Source organism: Bufo bufo, chromosome 1 (assembly GCF_905171765.1).
Source record: "Bufo bufo chromosome 1, aBufBuf1.1, whole genome shotgun sequence".
NCBI lineage: Eukaryota > Metazoa > Chordata > Amphibia > Anura > Bufonidae > Bufo > Bufo bufo.
Genome location: NC_053389.1, coordinates 670,060,219 through 670,078,678, shown reverse-complemented (window position 1 = coordinate 670,078,678; position 18,460 = coordinate 670,060,219). Strand labels below are relative to the sequence as shown.

The 18,460-nt window shown below is 44.4% G+C and overlaps 1 protein-coding gene across 2 annotated transcripts in view; it reads right to left on the bottom strand.

Annotated features, from left to right (window-relative positions):
* ADAMTSL3 (ADAMTS like 3) overlaps positions 1 to 18,460 on the bottom strand; it is a 538,572-nt gene that overhangs the window by 11,761 nt on the left and 508,351 nt on the right. For both annotated transcript variants that reach the window (XM_040414069.1, XM_040414070.1), the window contains 2 exons: positions 8,826 to 9,009; positions 8,516 to 8,720 (listed from right to left, as the gene is read on the bottom strand). In XM_040414069.1, the coding sequence (XP_040270003.1) occupies positions 8,516 to 8,720; positions 8,826 to 9,009 (389 nt within the window). The remainder of the gene's footprint in view (positions 1 to 8,515; positions 8,721 to 8,825; positions 9,010 to 18,460) is intronic.

The following is an 18,460-nucleotide window of genomic DNA, read 5'->3' as shown; positions in this document are numbered from 1 at the left end:
TCTCCGATCGGGGGGCTGCTGTGCCTTTGCAGCCCCCCGATGGGAGAGGGAGAGAGCTCCCAGACAGCCCCCCGCCAGCCCCGTCCTCACCCTTCCCCGTCTGCGAAGTTGTGGCAGACGGGGAAGGTTCCCATGGCAACAGGACGCCTCTCAGGCGTCCTGCTGTCCATGGTGCTGAACAGATCTGTGCTGAAAGCATAGATCTGTTCAGTGTAAGTAAAATACAGTGCAGTACCCTATATAGAGTACAGTACTGTATTATACAGACATCAGACCCACTGGATCTTCAGGAACCAAGTGGGTCTGGGTAAAAAAAAAAGTGAAAAAAAGTGAAAAAAAAGTAAAAATCAAAAAACACATTTATCACTGATTAAAAATTAAAAAAATAAAATTCCCTACACATGTTTGGTATCGCCGCGTCCGTAACGACCTGATCTATAAAACGGTCATGTTACTTTACCCGAACGGTGAACGCCATAAAAATAAAAAATAAAAAACTATGATGAAATTGAAATTTTGCCCACCTTACTTCCCAAAAAAAGGTAATAAAAGTGATCAAAAAAGTCGCATGTACGCCAAAATTGTAACAATCAAACCATCATCTCATCCCGCAAAAAATGAGACCCTACTTAAGATAATCGCCCAAAAACTGAAAAAACTATGGCTCTTAGACTATTGAAACACTAAAACATCATTTTTTTTGTTTCAAAAATGAAATCATTGTGTAAAACTTACATAAATAAAAAAAAAGTATACATATTAGGTATCGCCGCGTCCGTATCGACCGGCTCTATAAAAATATCACATGACCTAACCCCTCAGGTGACCACCGTAAAAAAATAAAAATAAAAACGGTGTAAAAAAAGCCATTTTTTGTCATCTTACGTCACAAAAAGTGTAATAGCAAGCGATCAAAAAATCATATGCACCCCAGAATAGTGCAAATCAAACCGTCATCTCATCCCGCAAAAATGAGACCCTACTTAAGATAATCGCCCAAAAACTGAAAAAACTATGGCTCTTAGACTATGGAGACACTAAAACTTTTTTTTGTTTTAAAAATGAAATCATTGGGTAAAACTTACATAAATAAAAAAAATTGAATACATATTAGGTATCGCCACGTCCGTGACAACCTGCTCTATGAAATTACCACATGATCTAACCTGTCAGATGAATGTTGTAAATAACAAAAAAAAAAACGGTGCCAAAAAAGCTATTTCTTGTTACCTTGCCGCACAAAAAGTGTAATATAGAGCAACCAAAAATCATATGTACCCTAAACTAGTACCAACAATACATCCACCCTATCCCGTAGTTTCTAAAATGGGGTCACTTTTCTGGAGTTTCTACTCTAGGGGTGCATCAGGGGGGCTTCAAATGGGACATGGTGTAAAAAAAACAGTCCAGCAAAATCTGCCTTCCAAAAACCGTATGGCATTCCTTTCCTTCTGCGCCCTGCCGTGTGCCCGTACAGCAGTTTACAACCACATATGGGGTGTTTCTGTAAACTACAGAATCAGGGCCATAAATAATGAGTTTTGTTTGGCTGTTAACCCTTGCTTTGTAACTGAAAAAAAAATATTAAAATGGAAAATCTGCCAAAAAATCTTGTGCATCACCTAAAGGGTTAACAACGTTTTTAAAATCTGTTTTGAATACCTTGAGGGGTGTAGTTTCTTAGATGGGGTCACTTTTATGGAGTTTCTACTCTAGGGGTGCATCAGGGGGCTTCAAATGGGACATGGTGTCAAAAAAACAGTCCAGCAAAATCTGCCTTCCAAAAACCAAACGGCGCATCTTTCACTCTGCGCCCCGCTGTGTGGCCGTACAGTAGTTTACGGCCACATATTGGGTGTTTCTGTAAACGGCAGAGTCAGGGCAATAAAGATACAGTCTTGTTTGGCTGTTAACCCTTGCTTTGTTAGTGGAAAAAATGGGTTAAAATGGAAAATTAGGCAAAAAAATGAAATTCTCAAATTTTATCCCCATTTGCCAATAACTCTTGTGCAACACCTAAAGGGTTAACGAAGTTTGTCAAATCAGTTTTGAATACCTTGAGGGGTGTAGTTTATAGAATGGGGTCATTTTTGGGCGGTTTCTATTATGTAAGCCTCGCAAAGTGACTTCAGAGCTGTAGTGGTCCCTAAAAATTGGGTTTTTGTAAATTTCTGAAATATTTCAAGATTTGCTTCTAAACTTCAAAGCCTTGTAACATCCCCAAAAAATAAAATATCATTCCCAAAATAATTCAAACATGAAGTAGACATATGGGGAATGGTAAGTCATCACAATTTTTGGGGGTATTACTATGTATTACAGAAGTAGAGAAACTGAAACTTTGATATTTGCTAATTTTTCCAAATTTTTGGTCAATTAGATATTTTTTTATGCAAAAAAAAATAAATTTTTGGACTTCATTTTACCAGTGTCATGAAGTACAATATGTGACGAAAAAACAATCTCAGAATGGCCTGGATAAGTCAAAGCGTTTTAAAGTTATCACCACTTAAAGTGACACTGGTCAGATTTGCAAAAAATGGCCTGGTCCTTAAGGTGAAATAAGGCTGAGTCCTTAAGGGGTTAAGACCACTTGAAAAATGGCAAAAAATCATATTTAGCATGGCTGGATCTTAACAAGGTTCCAAGTAGAGCTTCAACATGCAACAAGAAGAAATGGGAGTGAGACAAAACATTTTTTGAGCATTCAATTTAATGAAAACAACGAATAAACTGAAACAGGCTGTTTTTCAGCTGATCAAAAGTTTAGGACCACACCTCCAAAAAAAAACGAAACCCCCCCAAAACAGAAATCCAACTTCCAAACATGAACTCAGTAATGAGTAGCTCCGCCGTTATTGTTTATCACTTCCAAAATTCGTTTCGGCATGCTTGATGCAAGCGTTTCCATGAGGTTTGACGCCCCTGCACTTCCTGAAGCTCCATTGTTCCACTGAAGGAAAAAGCACCCCAGACCATTATGGCGCCCCCTCCACTGTGGCGCATAGAAAACATCTCAGGTGGGATCTGCACAGATTTGGCCTTTTAAAGGCATGTGGTCCTAAAATTTGGATCAGCTGAAAAACAGCCTGTTTCAGTTTAATCGTTATTTTCAATTAATTGAATGCTCAAAAAATGTTTTGTCTCACTCTCATTTCTTCTTGTTGCATGTTGAAGCTCTACTTGGAACCTTGTTAAGATCCAACAATGTAAAATATGATTTTTTGCCATTTTTCAAGTGGTCTTAAACTTTTGACCAGGACTGTTTCTGCTATCACAAATTACTGATTAAGGGGTTCGATATACGTGTTTCCACAAAATATTGATTGAGGCCTGCAATATACCTGCTTCCACAAAATACTGTTTGAGGGCTGCGATATACCTATTTCCACAACATACTGATTAAGTGGTTTTATATACCTGCTTCCACAAAATACTGAATGAGGGCTGCGATATACCTGCTTCCACAAAATACGGATTAAAGGGGTTTGATATACCTGCTTCCACCAAATATTGATTGAAGCCTGCGATATACCTGCTTCCACAAAATACTGATTGAGGCCTGCGATATACCGGTTTCCACAAAATACTGATTGAGGGCTGCGATATAACTGCTTCCACAAAATACTGATTAAGGGTTTCGATATACTGATTAAGGGGTTTGATATACCTGCTTCCACAAAATACTGAATGAGGCTGGCGATATACCTGCTTCCACAAAACACTGATTAAGGGGTTTGATATACCTGCTTCCACAAAATACTGATTAAGGGGTTCGATATACCTGTTTCCACCAAATATTAATTGAGGCCTGCGATATATCTGCTTCCACAAATACTGCTCTTCTCTAGGGACTTAGACACATAGTCATTTTGAAAATGACAGGCAGAGGAAGAGGCAGGCCGTTCCGCAGGGGTGGTAGGGATTGGGCAGGTGCACCAGGCTGGAGCCTAAGTAGGAAGTTGGAGAAGGCGCGTGCAATTACTTCAAAGGGCGCACCAGAGTTGGTTGAGTGGTTCACTTACCCTTCCGCTTCTGCACCCTTCTAATCCTCTGTATCTGCGCCCTCCTCACTCACTGCTGTGTGCACCCTCAAATACACCACCATAACTCCTCCTCTCGAGTCAGAGGAATTGTTTTCCCATCCATTCCCAGACCTTACCGATGCACAGCCATTCTTGACATCAGATGAGGAAGAGGAGGTAGCAACGGCCGCCACCCAGCGGTCTGACGACAGTACCCAGATCAGCCCAAGGAGGGAGGTCCCCGCTGTTGCTGCCTACTCCAACATCTCAAATGTCAGTGGTGGTGAAGGTGACGATGATGACGTGTCGATGGACGTCACGTGGGTGCCCACAAGAGAGGAAGAGGAGGGTAGTTCAGAGGGAGAGACGGAGCAGCAGAGAGGGAGGAGAAGGAGGAGAAGCAGGTAGAGCTCGCAAGGCACAGGAGGCAAAAAGCAGACTAATGTATCTGGAGCGAGCCATCCGCCATGCACGGTCACTTCTGGCGCTCCCAGGACGCCGGGAAAATGGCTCCGCAGTGTGGGCTTTTTTTTATCGTGTCAGCTGCTGACAATAGTGTTGCCATCTGCAGCCTGTGCTGTCAACGCATAAGTCACGGTAAGCCCAACACTCACCTAGGGATGACCTCCTTAAGAAGGCACCTGGCCTCCCATCATCGAGCCCAGTGGGAGCAACGCCATCAGAACCTACAAACCCACACTCCCGGCGCTCCACGTCCTGCCTCTTCTTCTCCTCTCTCCTCCCATTTGTCCTCCACCTCCCACCGCGACGTCGTCATGTTCATCTGTCAGAAGGCAGGCTTCCGTTGCCCAAATATTCGAGCGTAAATAGTTGATGACGCCAGATAACCCTCTTGCCCAACGGCTGACCGCTGGCTTGTCGGAACTGCTAGCCTGCCAACTACTGCCATATAAACTGGTGGACTCGGAGGCCTTTAGAAAATTTGTGGCCATTGCAATATTTCTCTCAGAAGGGCATCCCTGAGCTATATGGCCACGTTCAGTGGACTACTGGGTGTGTAGGCTTGACCCAGATCTGGCACAACTTGCCATGGAACTCTTGGCTTGCCCCTCACCGATTATCCTGTCAGAAAGGGGGGGGATCGTTACCGATAAGTGCACTTGCCTAGCTCACGACAGTGTGGACTACCTCACATTTCTAAAAATGAATGAGGCATGGATCTTGGAGGAATTCAACACCTGTAACGACCACATGTAATTGAACTTCCTCATGCCAGCCCACACATATCTGCCACCACAAAAGATTGGTCCTTGTCTTATGTATATACAGTGGCATAAAAGGCCTTTTCTGTCAGGTGAATGCCTAATTTTTGGGGCCTGTACTCCAGTGGCCTACAGTAAAGTTTTTATCCAGTGACCGCCTAATGTACCTCCAGCCACATCATCACAAGTTCTTTTCTGTCAGGTGAATGCCTAATTTTTGGGGCCTGTACTGGCCTACAGTAAAATATTTAGCCAGTGACCGCCTAATGTATCTACAGCCACATAATCACAAGTTCTTTTCTGTCAGGTGAATGCCAAATTTTTGGGGCCTGTACTGGCCTACAGTAACATTTTTATCCAGTGATAGCCTAATGTACCTCCAGCCACATAATCACAAGATCTTTTCTGTCAGGTGAATGCCTAATTTTTGGGGCCTGTACTGGCCTACAGTAAAATTTTTATCCGATGACCGCCTAATGTACCTCCAGCCACATCATCACAAGTTCTTTTCTGTCAGGTGAATGCCTAATTTTTGGGGCCTGTACTGGCCTACAGTAAAATATTTAGCCAGTGACCGCCTAATGTATCTACAGCCACATAATCACAAGTTCTTTTCTGTCAGGGGAATGCCTAATATTTGGGGCCTGTACTGGCCGACAGTAAAATTTTTATCCAGTGACCGCTTAATGTACCTCCAGCCACATAATCACAAGTTCTTTTCTGTCAGGTGAATGCCAAATTTTTGGGGCCTGTACTGGCCGACTGTAACATTTTTATCCAGTGACCGCCTAATGTACCTCCAGCCACATCATCACAAGTTCTTTTCTGTCAGATGAATGCCTAATTTTTGGGGTATGTACTCCCGTGGCCTAAAATAACATTTTTCTAGGCTCCAGCAGGGCACATTTTTGAGAGTTTCCCTTTAAGACGCATAAAAATGGCCTCTGATTAAAATACATATTTTTTGTGGAAATTTTTGCCAATGATCCCCCTCTGGTATGTCACTGTCCATGTTGTGGGACTATTTGTGCACTTCTAGTAAGTATTTGGTGACTGCAAATATGACCTGAAGGTTTTTCAGGTTCGCCTGTCATTAAAGTCAATGGGGCCTGCCGCAAACGCGCGGTTTGCGAACATGTGAAGGCGCGTTCGCTTTTGCGAACTGTCCCGGCCAATGTTCGTCCATCACTAAAGATGACATCATCACTGCAGCTAGGTAAACAGATCCCGGCTGGGCTGAGATTTCCCAGGTAAGTTATTATCATTTCTTTGTTGAAAGTGGATCCCCTGATTCCTCCTAAAATTGGACAACCCCTTCATACATTTCCAAAAGCAATAAAAGAGTAACGCCACAATGCAGATTTCTGCAAAGAAAAGATGCTTCAAATTCATTGAATTTGCAATCTTTATGCATGGAAACAAGTTGGCTCTGTTGAAGAAAAATTGTAGTTTCCCAGTGGTAGTATTTTTAATTAAAAAAAAGAAAAAAGAAATCAAAATTTTTCGGTCCTTGCCAGTGAAAGTGTTGAATGCAGCTTAACTTTGTTTGGCTGACAATGCAGCCTTATTCCACTGATGAATTTTCTCACAAAGACTAATGTTTCAGTGAAGTTTAATAATTGTTCTAGGTTTTCTGCAGACATCTGCGGGGCTTCTGCTCTATGCTTTAGGCTGTGTATTTTAATTATGTACAATCATACCCCGACAAGAGGCGCATGACAGAAGCCAAGCTCTCTTACTCATTACACTATCTTTGCCAAGGGGGATTTAACACGGCTACACAGTGATGTTTGCTTTGGTTCAGCTCCCTCCAGAAAATGACTATAATAAAAAATTTCTAGAACCAAACTTTTATGGGAGTACATTTCCACATACACAACAAGCTGAATTGCATAGTGTCTACATACTTTCAGCTCCAGCTATACGTTATTCTATAACGGCCACTTTCAACAAGGTGTGAATTTGTGGTATTACTGGGGTGTTTTCATTAGGGCGATATGTACAAAGGTGATGGATTTTAATATACCATCATTGTGCACTGGGGAAAACAGCCAAGACTGTCGGCTAGTAAGCAGCAATGTATGATATGGGAATAGGACAAAAAGCAGAGAATAACATTGTATACCAACTGGTCGTGGTTCTCTAAGTGCCCTCATTTGTGGTGTGCAATGAGACAGAATAACTGGAGATTACAGTTTTTATCCAAGTAAGGGTCATTCTCTTTAATTTTCCTAATTCATATTCATCTGGGCTGTAATAAAAAGGAATGACACCTTCAAGGGGTTCTTCAAATGGATGGGGGTCACATGTGCCATGACTCACGGCTTTGATGTACCACTTGGGGGACACATCACCTCTGGCGGATGGCTACAGCAGCACACATGACCCCCATCTATTGGGTCAAATGCTGCTTGGGGGATACATCATCATGGCAGTCAATGGCAGCAGTAGCACACATGACCCCCATCCTCTGGGTCACGTGCCGCTTGGGGGATACATCACCATGGCAGTCAATGGCAGCAGTAGCACACATGACCCCCATCCTCTGGGTCACGTGCCGCTTGGGGGATACATCACCATGGCAGTCAATGGCAGCAGTAGCACACATGACCCCCATCCTCTGGGTCACGTGCCGCTTGGGAGATACATCACCACGGCAGTCAATGGCAGCAGTAGCACACATGACCCCCATCCTCTGGGTCACGTGCCACTTGGGGAATACATCATCATGGCAGTCAATGGCAGCAGTAGCACACATGACCCCCATCCTCTGGGTCATGTGCCGCTTGGGGGATACATCACCATGGCAGTCAATGGCTGCAGAAGCACACATGACCCCTATTCACTCTGGAAGTTGACAAGCAGTGGATGAGGAACAGGGCTAATTAAAATTGTTTCAAATCTGGACAACCACTTTCTAAACCAGAACAAAATGTTTTAATGGACCTTCTATGTGACTTTTGAATTAATTCTCTGCCTCAGGATTTGGTACATGGAGCACTTATAGAAAGAATGAGGTAGACATGTACGCCGGTCCATAGGGTCTTATGCATAATACAAACTGGAATAAACAGAAAGAACACCAAGATTTCTGCGTCATTGAAACCTAACTTTAAAAAAAATTATGTTTTCCTTATTTATAGTGTAACTTGAATCTCCTGGACTACAATGCAAAATCATCCTCCACCTACCAATTGCTAGTTATAATACTATGGTCTTAGGTAAGGAGGTGCCTTTAAGAACCTCAGGTGTGACACTCATATTTACCTGTCCCCATGCCTGAGGAATCCAGTCCACACAAGTGTCAACAGAACATGGCTTCCGTGCGGCTGGTCGGTCAACAAATCCACAAGAATTTAAAGGCAGCACCTTCACACGACCATCTGATAAGATCTGCTGACATGCGACTAGTCTGTGCTGGTATCCAGTGCCACAAGAGGCCGAACATTCAGACCAGGAACCTGTTGCCCATCTAGGAATATACAACATGTCAAATAATGCAAACAACATAGCGAAATGATACAGAATTGTCTCTCTCATTTCTCCTTTACCAGATACGGCAGTCATGATGACTTACCTTGCAGGGCAGTCTTCTACATTACATGGCTGAGAATTGACCGGCAATGGCTCTAGATGTTCACACGAGGACATGTTCCCCCTCTGTCCCTCCCTGTTGATACAATGCTGAGTTTGTAACCGAGATCCCATATTTCCACAAGTTGCAGAGCAAGGTGTCCATTCCCCATATTCCAGCCTGTAGACTGTGGCAGACAAACGTCAAATTAGTAAATGGTCCATGCTGCCACAAGACTGAAAGCCAAGTTTTCCTGCAGGACAACTACAGTGGGATGCGAAAGTTTGGGCAACCTTGTTAATCGTCATGATTTTCCTGTATAAATCGTTGGTTGTTACGATAAAAAATTTCAGTTAAATATATCTTATAGGAGTCACACACAGTTATATTTGAGAAGTGAAATGAAGTTTATTGGATTTACAGAAAGTGTGCAATAATTGTTTAAACAAAATTTGGCAGGTGCATAAATTTGGGCACTGTTGTCATTTTATTGATTCCAAAACCTTTAGAACTAAATATTGGAACTCAAATTGGCTTGGTAAGCTCAGTGACCCCTGACCTACATACACAGGTGAATCCAATTATGAGAAGGAGTATTTAAGAGGGTCAATTGTAAGTTTCCCTCCTCTTTTAATTTTCTCTGAAGAGTAGCAACATGGGGTATCCAAACAACTCTCAAATGACTTGAAGACAAAGATTGTTCACCATCATGGTTTAGGGGAAGGATACAGAAAGCTGACTCAGAGATTTCAGCTGTCTGTTTCCACAGTTAGGAACATATTGAGGAAATGGAAGACCACAGGCTCAGTTCAAGTTAAGGCTCGAAGTGGCAGACCAAGAAAAATCTTGGATAGACAGAAGCGACGAATGGTGAAAACAGTCAGTCAACCCACAGACCAGCACCAAAGACCTACAACATCATCTTGCTGCAGATGGAGTCACTGTGCATCGTTCAACCATTCGGCGCACTTTACACAAGGAGATGCTGTATGCGAGAGTGATGCAGAGGAAGCCTTTTCTCCTCCCACAGCACAAAAAGTGCCGCTTGAGGTGGGCTAAAGCACATTTGGACAAGCCAGCTTCATTTTGGAATAAGGTGCTGTGGACTGATGAAACTAAAATTGAGTTATTTGGCCATAACAAGGGGCGTTATGCATGTAGGAAAAAGAACACAGCATTCCAAGAAAAACACCTGCTACCCACAGTAAAATATGGTGGTGGTTCCATCATGCTGTGGGGCTGTGTGGCCAGTGCAGGGACTGGGAATCTTGTCAAAGTTGAGGGACGCATGGATTCCACTCAGTATCAGCAGATTCTGGAGACCAATGTCCAGGAATCAGTGACAAAGCTGAAGCTGCGCCGGGGCTGGATCTTTCAACAAGACAACGACCCTAAACACTGCTCAAAATCCACTAAGGCATTTCTGCAGAGGAACAAGTACAACGTTCTGGAATGGCCATCTCAGTCCCCAGACCTGAATATAATTGAAAATCTGTGGTGTGACTTAAAGAGAGCTGTCCATGCTCGGAAGCCATCAAACCTGAATGAACTAAAGATGTTTTGTAAAGAGGAATGGTCCAAAATACCTTCAACCAGAATCCAGACTCTCATTGGAACCTACAGGAAGCGTTTAGAGGCTGTAATTTCTGCAAAAGGAGGATCTACTAAATATTGATTTCATTTCTTTTTTATGGTGCCCAAATTTATGCACCTGCCTAATTTAGTTTAAACAATTTTAGCACACTTTCTGTAAATCCAATAAACTTCATTTCACTTCTCAAATATCACTGTGTATGTCTCCTATATGATATATTTAACTGACATTTTTTATCGTAACAACCAACGATTTAGACAATCATGACGATTAACAAGGTTGCCCAAACTTTCGCATCCCACTGTATATTGGATTTGAAACTCTAAAAACCTGAATTTTTTTATTGTACTGCTTAATAAACAAGGTGATTCAAAAAGAATGGTGCAAAAGTAAAGGCCTGTTCTGTGCAATCAGCAGGTGCAAAGTCTACGGTCCCTTCTTTTTTGCCGAGGACACTGTGAATGGTCATGCCTACCTGGAAATGATAAGGGAATGGCTTATGTGACAGATAGAGGAAGATCTGCCAAACATAGTCTAGACTATCAGCATGATGGGGCTTCTGCCCATTTCCAGTTGGGTACCTGAATAAAACTCTACCGGAACGTTGGATCAACTGTGCTGGACTAAACAATTCATCAATGATACACTGGCCCCTACAATCACCAGATCTAACACCCTACGACTTTTTTCTGTGGGGCTACATCAAGAACTCTGTGTATCTGCCCCCCAGCCACAGAAACTGACCAACAACGCATCCATATGGAATCCATATCCGAGGATATGCTGGCATGCGTCTGTACAGAACTGGAGTACCGCCTAGAGATCTGCTGTGTCACCAGTGGAGCTCACATCAAACATTTGTCGTGCGTAGATAAAACTTGTATACTGTCTTTTCATGTTAATAAATTTGTCTTGTGTTTATGAATACCGGGCTATCATTTTGCACCATTTTTTTAATCACTCTGTATTTATAACTGTTTTTATGCAGTTCTCAAACCTAACATTTAAATATATTTTCCAGTTTTACAATAATATAGATTAAAGGGATCCTGCCACTTGGTTTGGAACCAATAAACCACCAGCATGTTGCTAAACAGCTGGGGTTCAGCTCTCTAATCATGCCCCTGTCAAAACTGTTTGTTTCAATATTAGGTAATGAAAGAACTTATAAGAGAAGTGTCTGGAGATGAGCCTAGTAGCATCCGACGCATGTCCATGTCTAGGTCAATGCAGCTGAGCCACGTCAAATGACGTGTATAGTCCACAGCTTTATCTGTATGATTCACATATGCTAGATGCTGCTCGGCTCATGGCAAGTCTCTTTTGGACTTGATGGGCATATTTACAAAGCTAAATCCTAGCTGTATAATGACAGATTGGTGGCTTAGTGGCCCCAAACCTAGCGACAGTTTCCTTCAATCATTGTAAAGTTATGCAGCTTTCTCATATACTCTGTTTATTAATTTCTCATCATCTTTAAAATTTCTAGTTGCTGACAGTAAATTGAAACATTCCTGCCTACAACCAAGATATAAAAACCTGTCCTGATCTTGTCCAATTGCTGTGACTTCTGAAACACTTAAAGGGGATGTGCCGTGTTTTAAATGTATCCCCAATCCACTACATAGGGTAGGTGTCTGATCGTAGGGGGATCCAACCAGAGGGACCTCCACCAATCATGAGCATGGGGGTTCTTGGTTTCATTCATGTCTAGGGGACTGCCAAAGAGAAGCCAAGTACAGCGCTCTGCAATATCCAGCAGTCCCATAAATATGAGAGAAGGAAAAAATGAAACACGGAAGGATGGGCCTATGGATAGAGGGAAAGAAGGTCAGACAGACAGAAGGACAGAAGGAATTAAGGATCAGTGAAGGGCAAGGAAAGAAGAAAACCTGCTTAGCTGCTGTAATATGGGTAATATTCACCCATATTACAGCAGCAATGCAGGCTTCTTTTTGGAGTGCTACGAATCCATAAAAAAAATAATATATATACACACACACATACATATATTTGTACCATGTTAGCCAGTAAATAAATTAATGATTGAGATTCCTCAGTGGTTGATACCTCTTAGGGCTCATGCACACGACCGTTGTTTTACGGTCCGTTTTTCATGGATCCGTTGTTCCGTATCTGAGGTTTTTTTTTCTCTGATTTAAGTCCTCTTCTGTTCCGTTATTCTACAAAACATATCCGTATGGTTTCCGTATGCGATCCATTTTTTGCGGATCGTAAACGGAAACAGTAACTTATTAATGACCAAACACATGAGCAATATAGGCTGGGCATAGCTGTTCTACAGTATGGATCTGCAAAATACGGATGACATACAGATGTGTTCCGTGTGCGTTCCGTATTATTTGAAGACCTATTGACTTGATTGGGGCCTCAGACCGTGATTTGCAGACAATAATAGGACATGCACTACTTTTTGGCGCACCGAAAATACGGAAACCGAATGCACACAGAGTACCTTCCGTTGTTTTTTCGGACCATTGAAGTGAGTGGTTCCTATGCAAAAAGCATAGATGTGGTAGGGAATAACAAGTGCTCGGCGGCACTAAATCAGGTGCTCGGCGGCACCAAATCAGAAACCATATGTCCTACCACAATCCGGGGGGTTCCAGTACACATCCATGAATCCCGGAGGGAAAGCAAAAAACATCTATCCCTGGGCTAGATGGTGATGTGGTATTGAAGGACAGGGTGGGCAAAGAACTGTCCCTCATATTTCCCTACAGGGGGGTGCTATTCTGGCCCTGATAGCCTAACCACAGACCACCCGCCCTGATAAGAGCGACCCCATCCGGAACCTTACCCTATATAAAAATGGCCCTAGTAAGCTCCTAGGCCCCTGACTTCCAGGTGATCACTATATAGATCTATGTGTTTTTGACTCATTATAAAAGTATATTATAAGTATATCGCACCCCTCTGTGTATCACACCTATCGATAGCACACCTATACCAGTCCTTAAAAAGACTTTTATGGCCCTATTAGCTAGCGTTTGGTGTCCCTAACAGCCTGTCCCTGCTCCACACAGCAACCTCTCCCTACACCGGCAAAACACTGAATGTAAAATGGTGGCCAGATCAGGTTTATTTATAAGGTAGGGGGTATGTCCATGTGCTGAAATGTCTCAATTGGCTGTCCTGTACCACCTGATGGATGTGTCATGGGTCAAAGTTCTTCACAATGTAAAAGAATATGGCGGTCGCGAATTTCTCCATATGTTCGCATGTTCGGCGAATCGCGTACACGCAAAGTTCGCCGCAAAACGACTGCCGGGCGAACCGCAAGGTCATCTCTAGTCTCATCTACCTCATTATTCCTATGTAGTTTGGTGTATAAATATAGATACTGTCTTAAGTGACACCTGATGAAGAGGCCCAAATATCCTCGAAAGCTTGCAGTTTTGTCATCATCTTTTCAGTTAGCCATTAAAAGGTATCAACCAGTGAGGAATCTCAATCTCTTTTCATCAGGTACTGTCACATTATTTTCACAGTGCCTTTAAACATTGAGTAAGTGCTGTGAGGCTGGTAAATGCATTCTGCATGATTCCCATATCTGTGCTACATGTGTATTGTATGGGTTCTGTATGTGCACTGTGTGGAGGCATGATGAGACCATAGTACGCATTCACTATGCGGACTACAATAAGCGCAGACTGTATGGCCATTCTTTGTTTGACACTTGGATATGAAGGAGTACAGAGATTTTAGATTTAAGACTGTAGAAAGAGCCAGATTTTTCTGCACTAACCAGCAACAAATGATAGCTCCCAGCTGTATCCACAAGTCATCAGGCCGCTCTTAATTCATTGTTTTCCACTATTTTCTTTTCTATACCTGTTTTTTTCTATTTTCTTACTAATTAGTCCAAGTTATTTCTGGATTCAAGAATTTGCATGAATCATCTTGATAATGTTTTAGCAAGAAACACATGCATGTCGGTATATGTGGGTAGTTTATTGCTAATGGGAACAGGTATCCAGACTCCATCCTTGATAAATATAAAACCAAACTGCAGATGAGAGGTGTATGTAGTTAGCGCTTTGTTCTCTGAGGGAGGTGGAGTGAACAGTACTTCTCATAAGGAATAATTTACTACGATTTGGAGTCCTGCTGCAGCGTGTGCTGACTTGTATTAGCTTGAAATATCCAACTAAAACTACCTGGAACTGATTATAATTTTTTCTCACTATATCGAGCTGTGGAACCAAATACAGATGTCAAAGGTAGGACACAGAATAAAACCCTTAGTATTTCACCCTTTGGCTTGTACACTGAACCAAGGCCCTTACCGTGCAAACTTTTCTGTACTGTACAACATTTATACATAAGCTGTTATTTTTTTAATCCTCCATGAACATTTTTACATAAATTTGCTTAAAGTAAGAAGGAGCATTTAGTCTTGCTGTAGCCTGCCTGGCTTTAGGGTAAAGGATGTGCTATTCACTGTAAGTAAAGGATGAACTCACAGGTCACAAAAAGGTTGCTGTTACAGTAGTGGGTGTGAAACCACTATGTCAACCTAACAGACTTGATTTGGGGCTACTCCTAAGGACGTTATCCTTGCAGTCCCCTGGTTTTCACCCTTTAATCCTTGTACATGGTTCTGGACTTTGCTGCAGGTGAACCACCAGGCTCTTACCTTCTGGAGTACTCTGTTTGGTTGACTGCTGACCAACAAGGGTCAAGAGACACCAGTGCAGTGCACCGAGGGATCAGGAAAACAGTAATCAGAGACAGGCCCAAGGTCAGGGCAGGCACAGTATAAACAAGCTGGTAAACAGTCTCAGGTAAGGGCTGGCAGATCAGGGTCTGTACAGAGATCAGGCAGAGGTCAGGTCAGGCAGCAAAGGGTCAAATCCAGAAAACAATCAAAATTCGATACATGGGCAGACAAACAAAAATATGGCACCGTTGCAGGAAACTAGCAAGCTAGACAACCTATTGCTCAGGCACCCCAAGATTATTACACTATGAACTAACTATACAGCCATGGAGAGCGGCGCCCGGGGATCTCACTGCACTTACTATTATCCCCGGGCGCCACTCCATTCTCCTGCTATGCCCTCCGGTATCTCCGTTCACTAAGTTATGGTAGGCGGAGTCTGCTCTTGTTCTTCTGTAGCGCTGGCCAATCGCATTGCAGAGCTCACAGCCTGGGAGAAAATAACCTCCCAGGCTGTGAGCTCTGCGCTGCGATTGGCCAGCGCTAGAGCAGAACAAGGGCAGACTCCGCCTACCATAACTTAGGGACTGGAATCTCCGCCTACTATAACTTAGTGAGCGGAGATACCGGAGGGCATAGCGGGAGAACGGAGCGGCGCCCGGGGATAATAGTAAGTGCAGTGAGATCCCCGGGCGCCGCTCTACATGTCTGTATAGTTAGTTCATAGTGTCATAATAGGTGAAAGGTCCTCTTTAAGTACCCCAAGGTGACCAGCCATTGACTGGTGTGAATTAGAGTGCATAGATGATGGCCCTTTAAGAGCCAAGAGTGGTGCGAGCATGTTCTACAGGCAGAGAAGAAAGGCCTTGCGGGCAAGAAGCAGACTGCGGCCTGCAGCAGGGAACATTCAGGTGGCTCCAGCTAATGTGCCCATCATGATGGAGCAGAAGAAAGCCGGTGGGTCCGGACCGACGCAGAAGGGGAGCGGAGGTAATCAAGGTTGCGCCCATGCCTGCCTGACAGAGCAAACCGACAGTGGACACAGGCCACTGATGTAACAGTTGCGAAAAATTCTGTGATTGAAAATCAGTTCCATTCATCTGAGTGGTGTTGTTTCGATGGAAAACACATTGATTTCTATATACTCCATTCAGATGAATGAAACATTTACAGATATTTTTGAAACAAATATCTAAGAGCTGAGGCTAAGGCCTCATGCACACGACCGTTGTGTGCACCCGTGGCCGTTGTTCCGTTTTCCGTGATTTTCTGCGGACCCATTGACTTTCAATGGGTCCGTTGAAAACTCGGAAAATGCACCGTTTGTCATCCGCCTCCGTGATCCGTGTATCCTGTCCGTCCAAAAAATAGGATCTGTCCTATTTTTTTGACGGACAACGGTTCACGGACCCATTCAAGTCAATGGGTCCGTGAAAAAACACGGATGCACACAAGATTGGCATCCGTGTCCGTGATCCGTGTCCGTAGGCTACTTTCATACAGACGGATCCGAAGATCCGTCTGCATAAAAGCTTTTTCAGAGCTGAGTTTTCACTTTGTGAAAACTCAAATTCAACAGTATATTCTAACACAGAGGTATTCCCATAGTGATGGGGACGCTTCTAGTTAGAATATACTATGAACTGTGTGAATGACTGCCCCCCTGCTGCCTGACAGCATCCGATCTCTTACAGGGGGCTGTGATCCGCTCAATTAACCCCTCAGGTGCCGCACCTGAAGGGGTTAATTGTGCGTATCATAGCCCCCTGTAAGAGATCAGGGGCTGCCAGGCAGCAGGGGGCAGACCCCCCTCCCTCCCCAGTTTTAATTTCATTGGTGGCCAGTGCGGCCCCCCCCTCTATTGTATTAATATCATTGGTGGCCAGTGCGGCCCCCCCCGGCCCACCTCCCTCCCTTTATTGTATTATCATTGGTAGCCAGTGTGCGGCCCCCCCGGCCCCCCCTCCCTCTATTGTATTATCATTGGTGGCCAGTGTGCGCCCCCCCCGCCCCCCTCTATTGTATTAATATCATTGGTGGCCAGTGTGCGGCCTCCCCTCTCCCCCCCCCCCCCGATCATTGGTGGCAGCGGAGAGTTCCGATCGGAGTCCCAGTTTAATCGCTGGGGCTCCGATCGGTAACTTAGCAATATTAGAAGCATTATACTTACCTGCTGCGCTGTCTGTGACCGGCCGGGAGCTCCTCCTACTGGTAAGTGACAGGTCTGTGCGGCGCATTGCTTAATGATCTGTCACTTACCAGTAGGAGGAGCTCCCGGCCGGTCACAGACAGCGCAGCAGGTAAGTATGATGCTTCTAATATTGCTAAGTAACCATGGCAACCAGGACTGCAGTAGCGTCCTGGTTGCCATGGTTACCAATCGGAGCCCGAGCGATTAAACTGGAACTCTCCGCTGCCACCAATGATCGGGGGGGGGGGGGGGGGGCGGCCGCACACTGGCCACCAAAGATATTAATACAATAGAGGGGGGGGCGCACACTGGCCACCAATGATAATACAATAGAGGGAGGGAGGGGGGCCGCACACTGGCTACCAATGATAATACAATAAAGGGAGGGAGGGGGGGCCGGGGGGGCCGCACACTGGCCACCAATGATAATACAATAGAGGGAGGGAGGGGGGCCGGGGGGGGGGCGCACACTGGCCACCAATGATAATACATTAGAGGGAGGGAGGGGGGACCGGGGGGGGCGCACACTGGCCACCAATGATAATACAATAGAGGCAGGGAGGGGGGGCCGGGGGGGGGGGGCGCACACTGGCCACCAATGATATTCAAACTGGGGAAAGAAGGGGGTCTGCCCCCTGCTGCCTGGCAGTGTCACGACCGCTATCCCAGCAGCAGTCGTGTTGCACCAGACGGAGGGGAAGGGGGACCCTTATCTACGGATGGGAATAGTATGGCCACCCCTGACTAACCCTAAGCTGGCACCTGTCTGCCCTGATACCCTAGACGGGGTGTGAACCCGTGCGGCGAGCAGGATGCCTAAACCCTCAGTCACCCTAACAAGCCTAGAGTGGGGAAAGGCCGATGGGAGCACTAGTCACCATCACTCATGTCTAAGAGAACAGCAGGGGAAGACAGCAACAAACAAACTATAGCAGAGATAGACTTATCCAGTCACGAGCAGAGAAGGCGATCCCAGTCACGACAGTCCACGCCGGACAAGAGCTCCACAGCAACACCATCAAACGATCTCCTTCAAAGGTCAGAATAGAACTGGAAGTAAGGACTATATCTGGCAATGACTGCAAGTGAAACTGAAACTAATATAGTAGCTGGGAGTGGCAGACAGGACTCACCTGAGAAGGATGCCTACAAACTCCCAGTCAGGACAA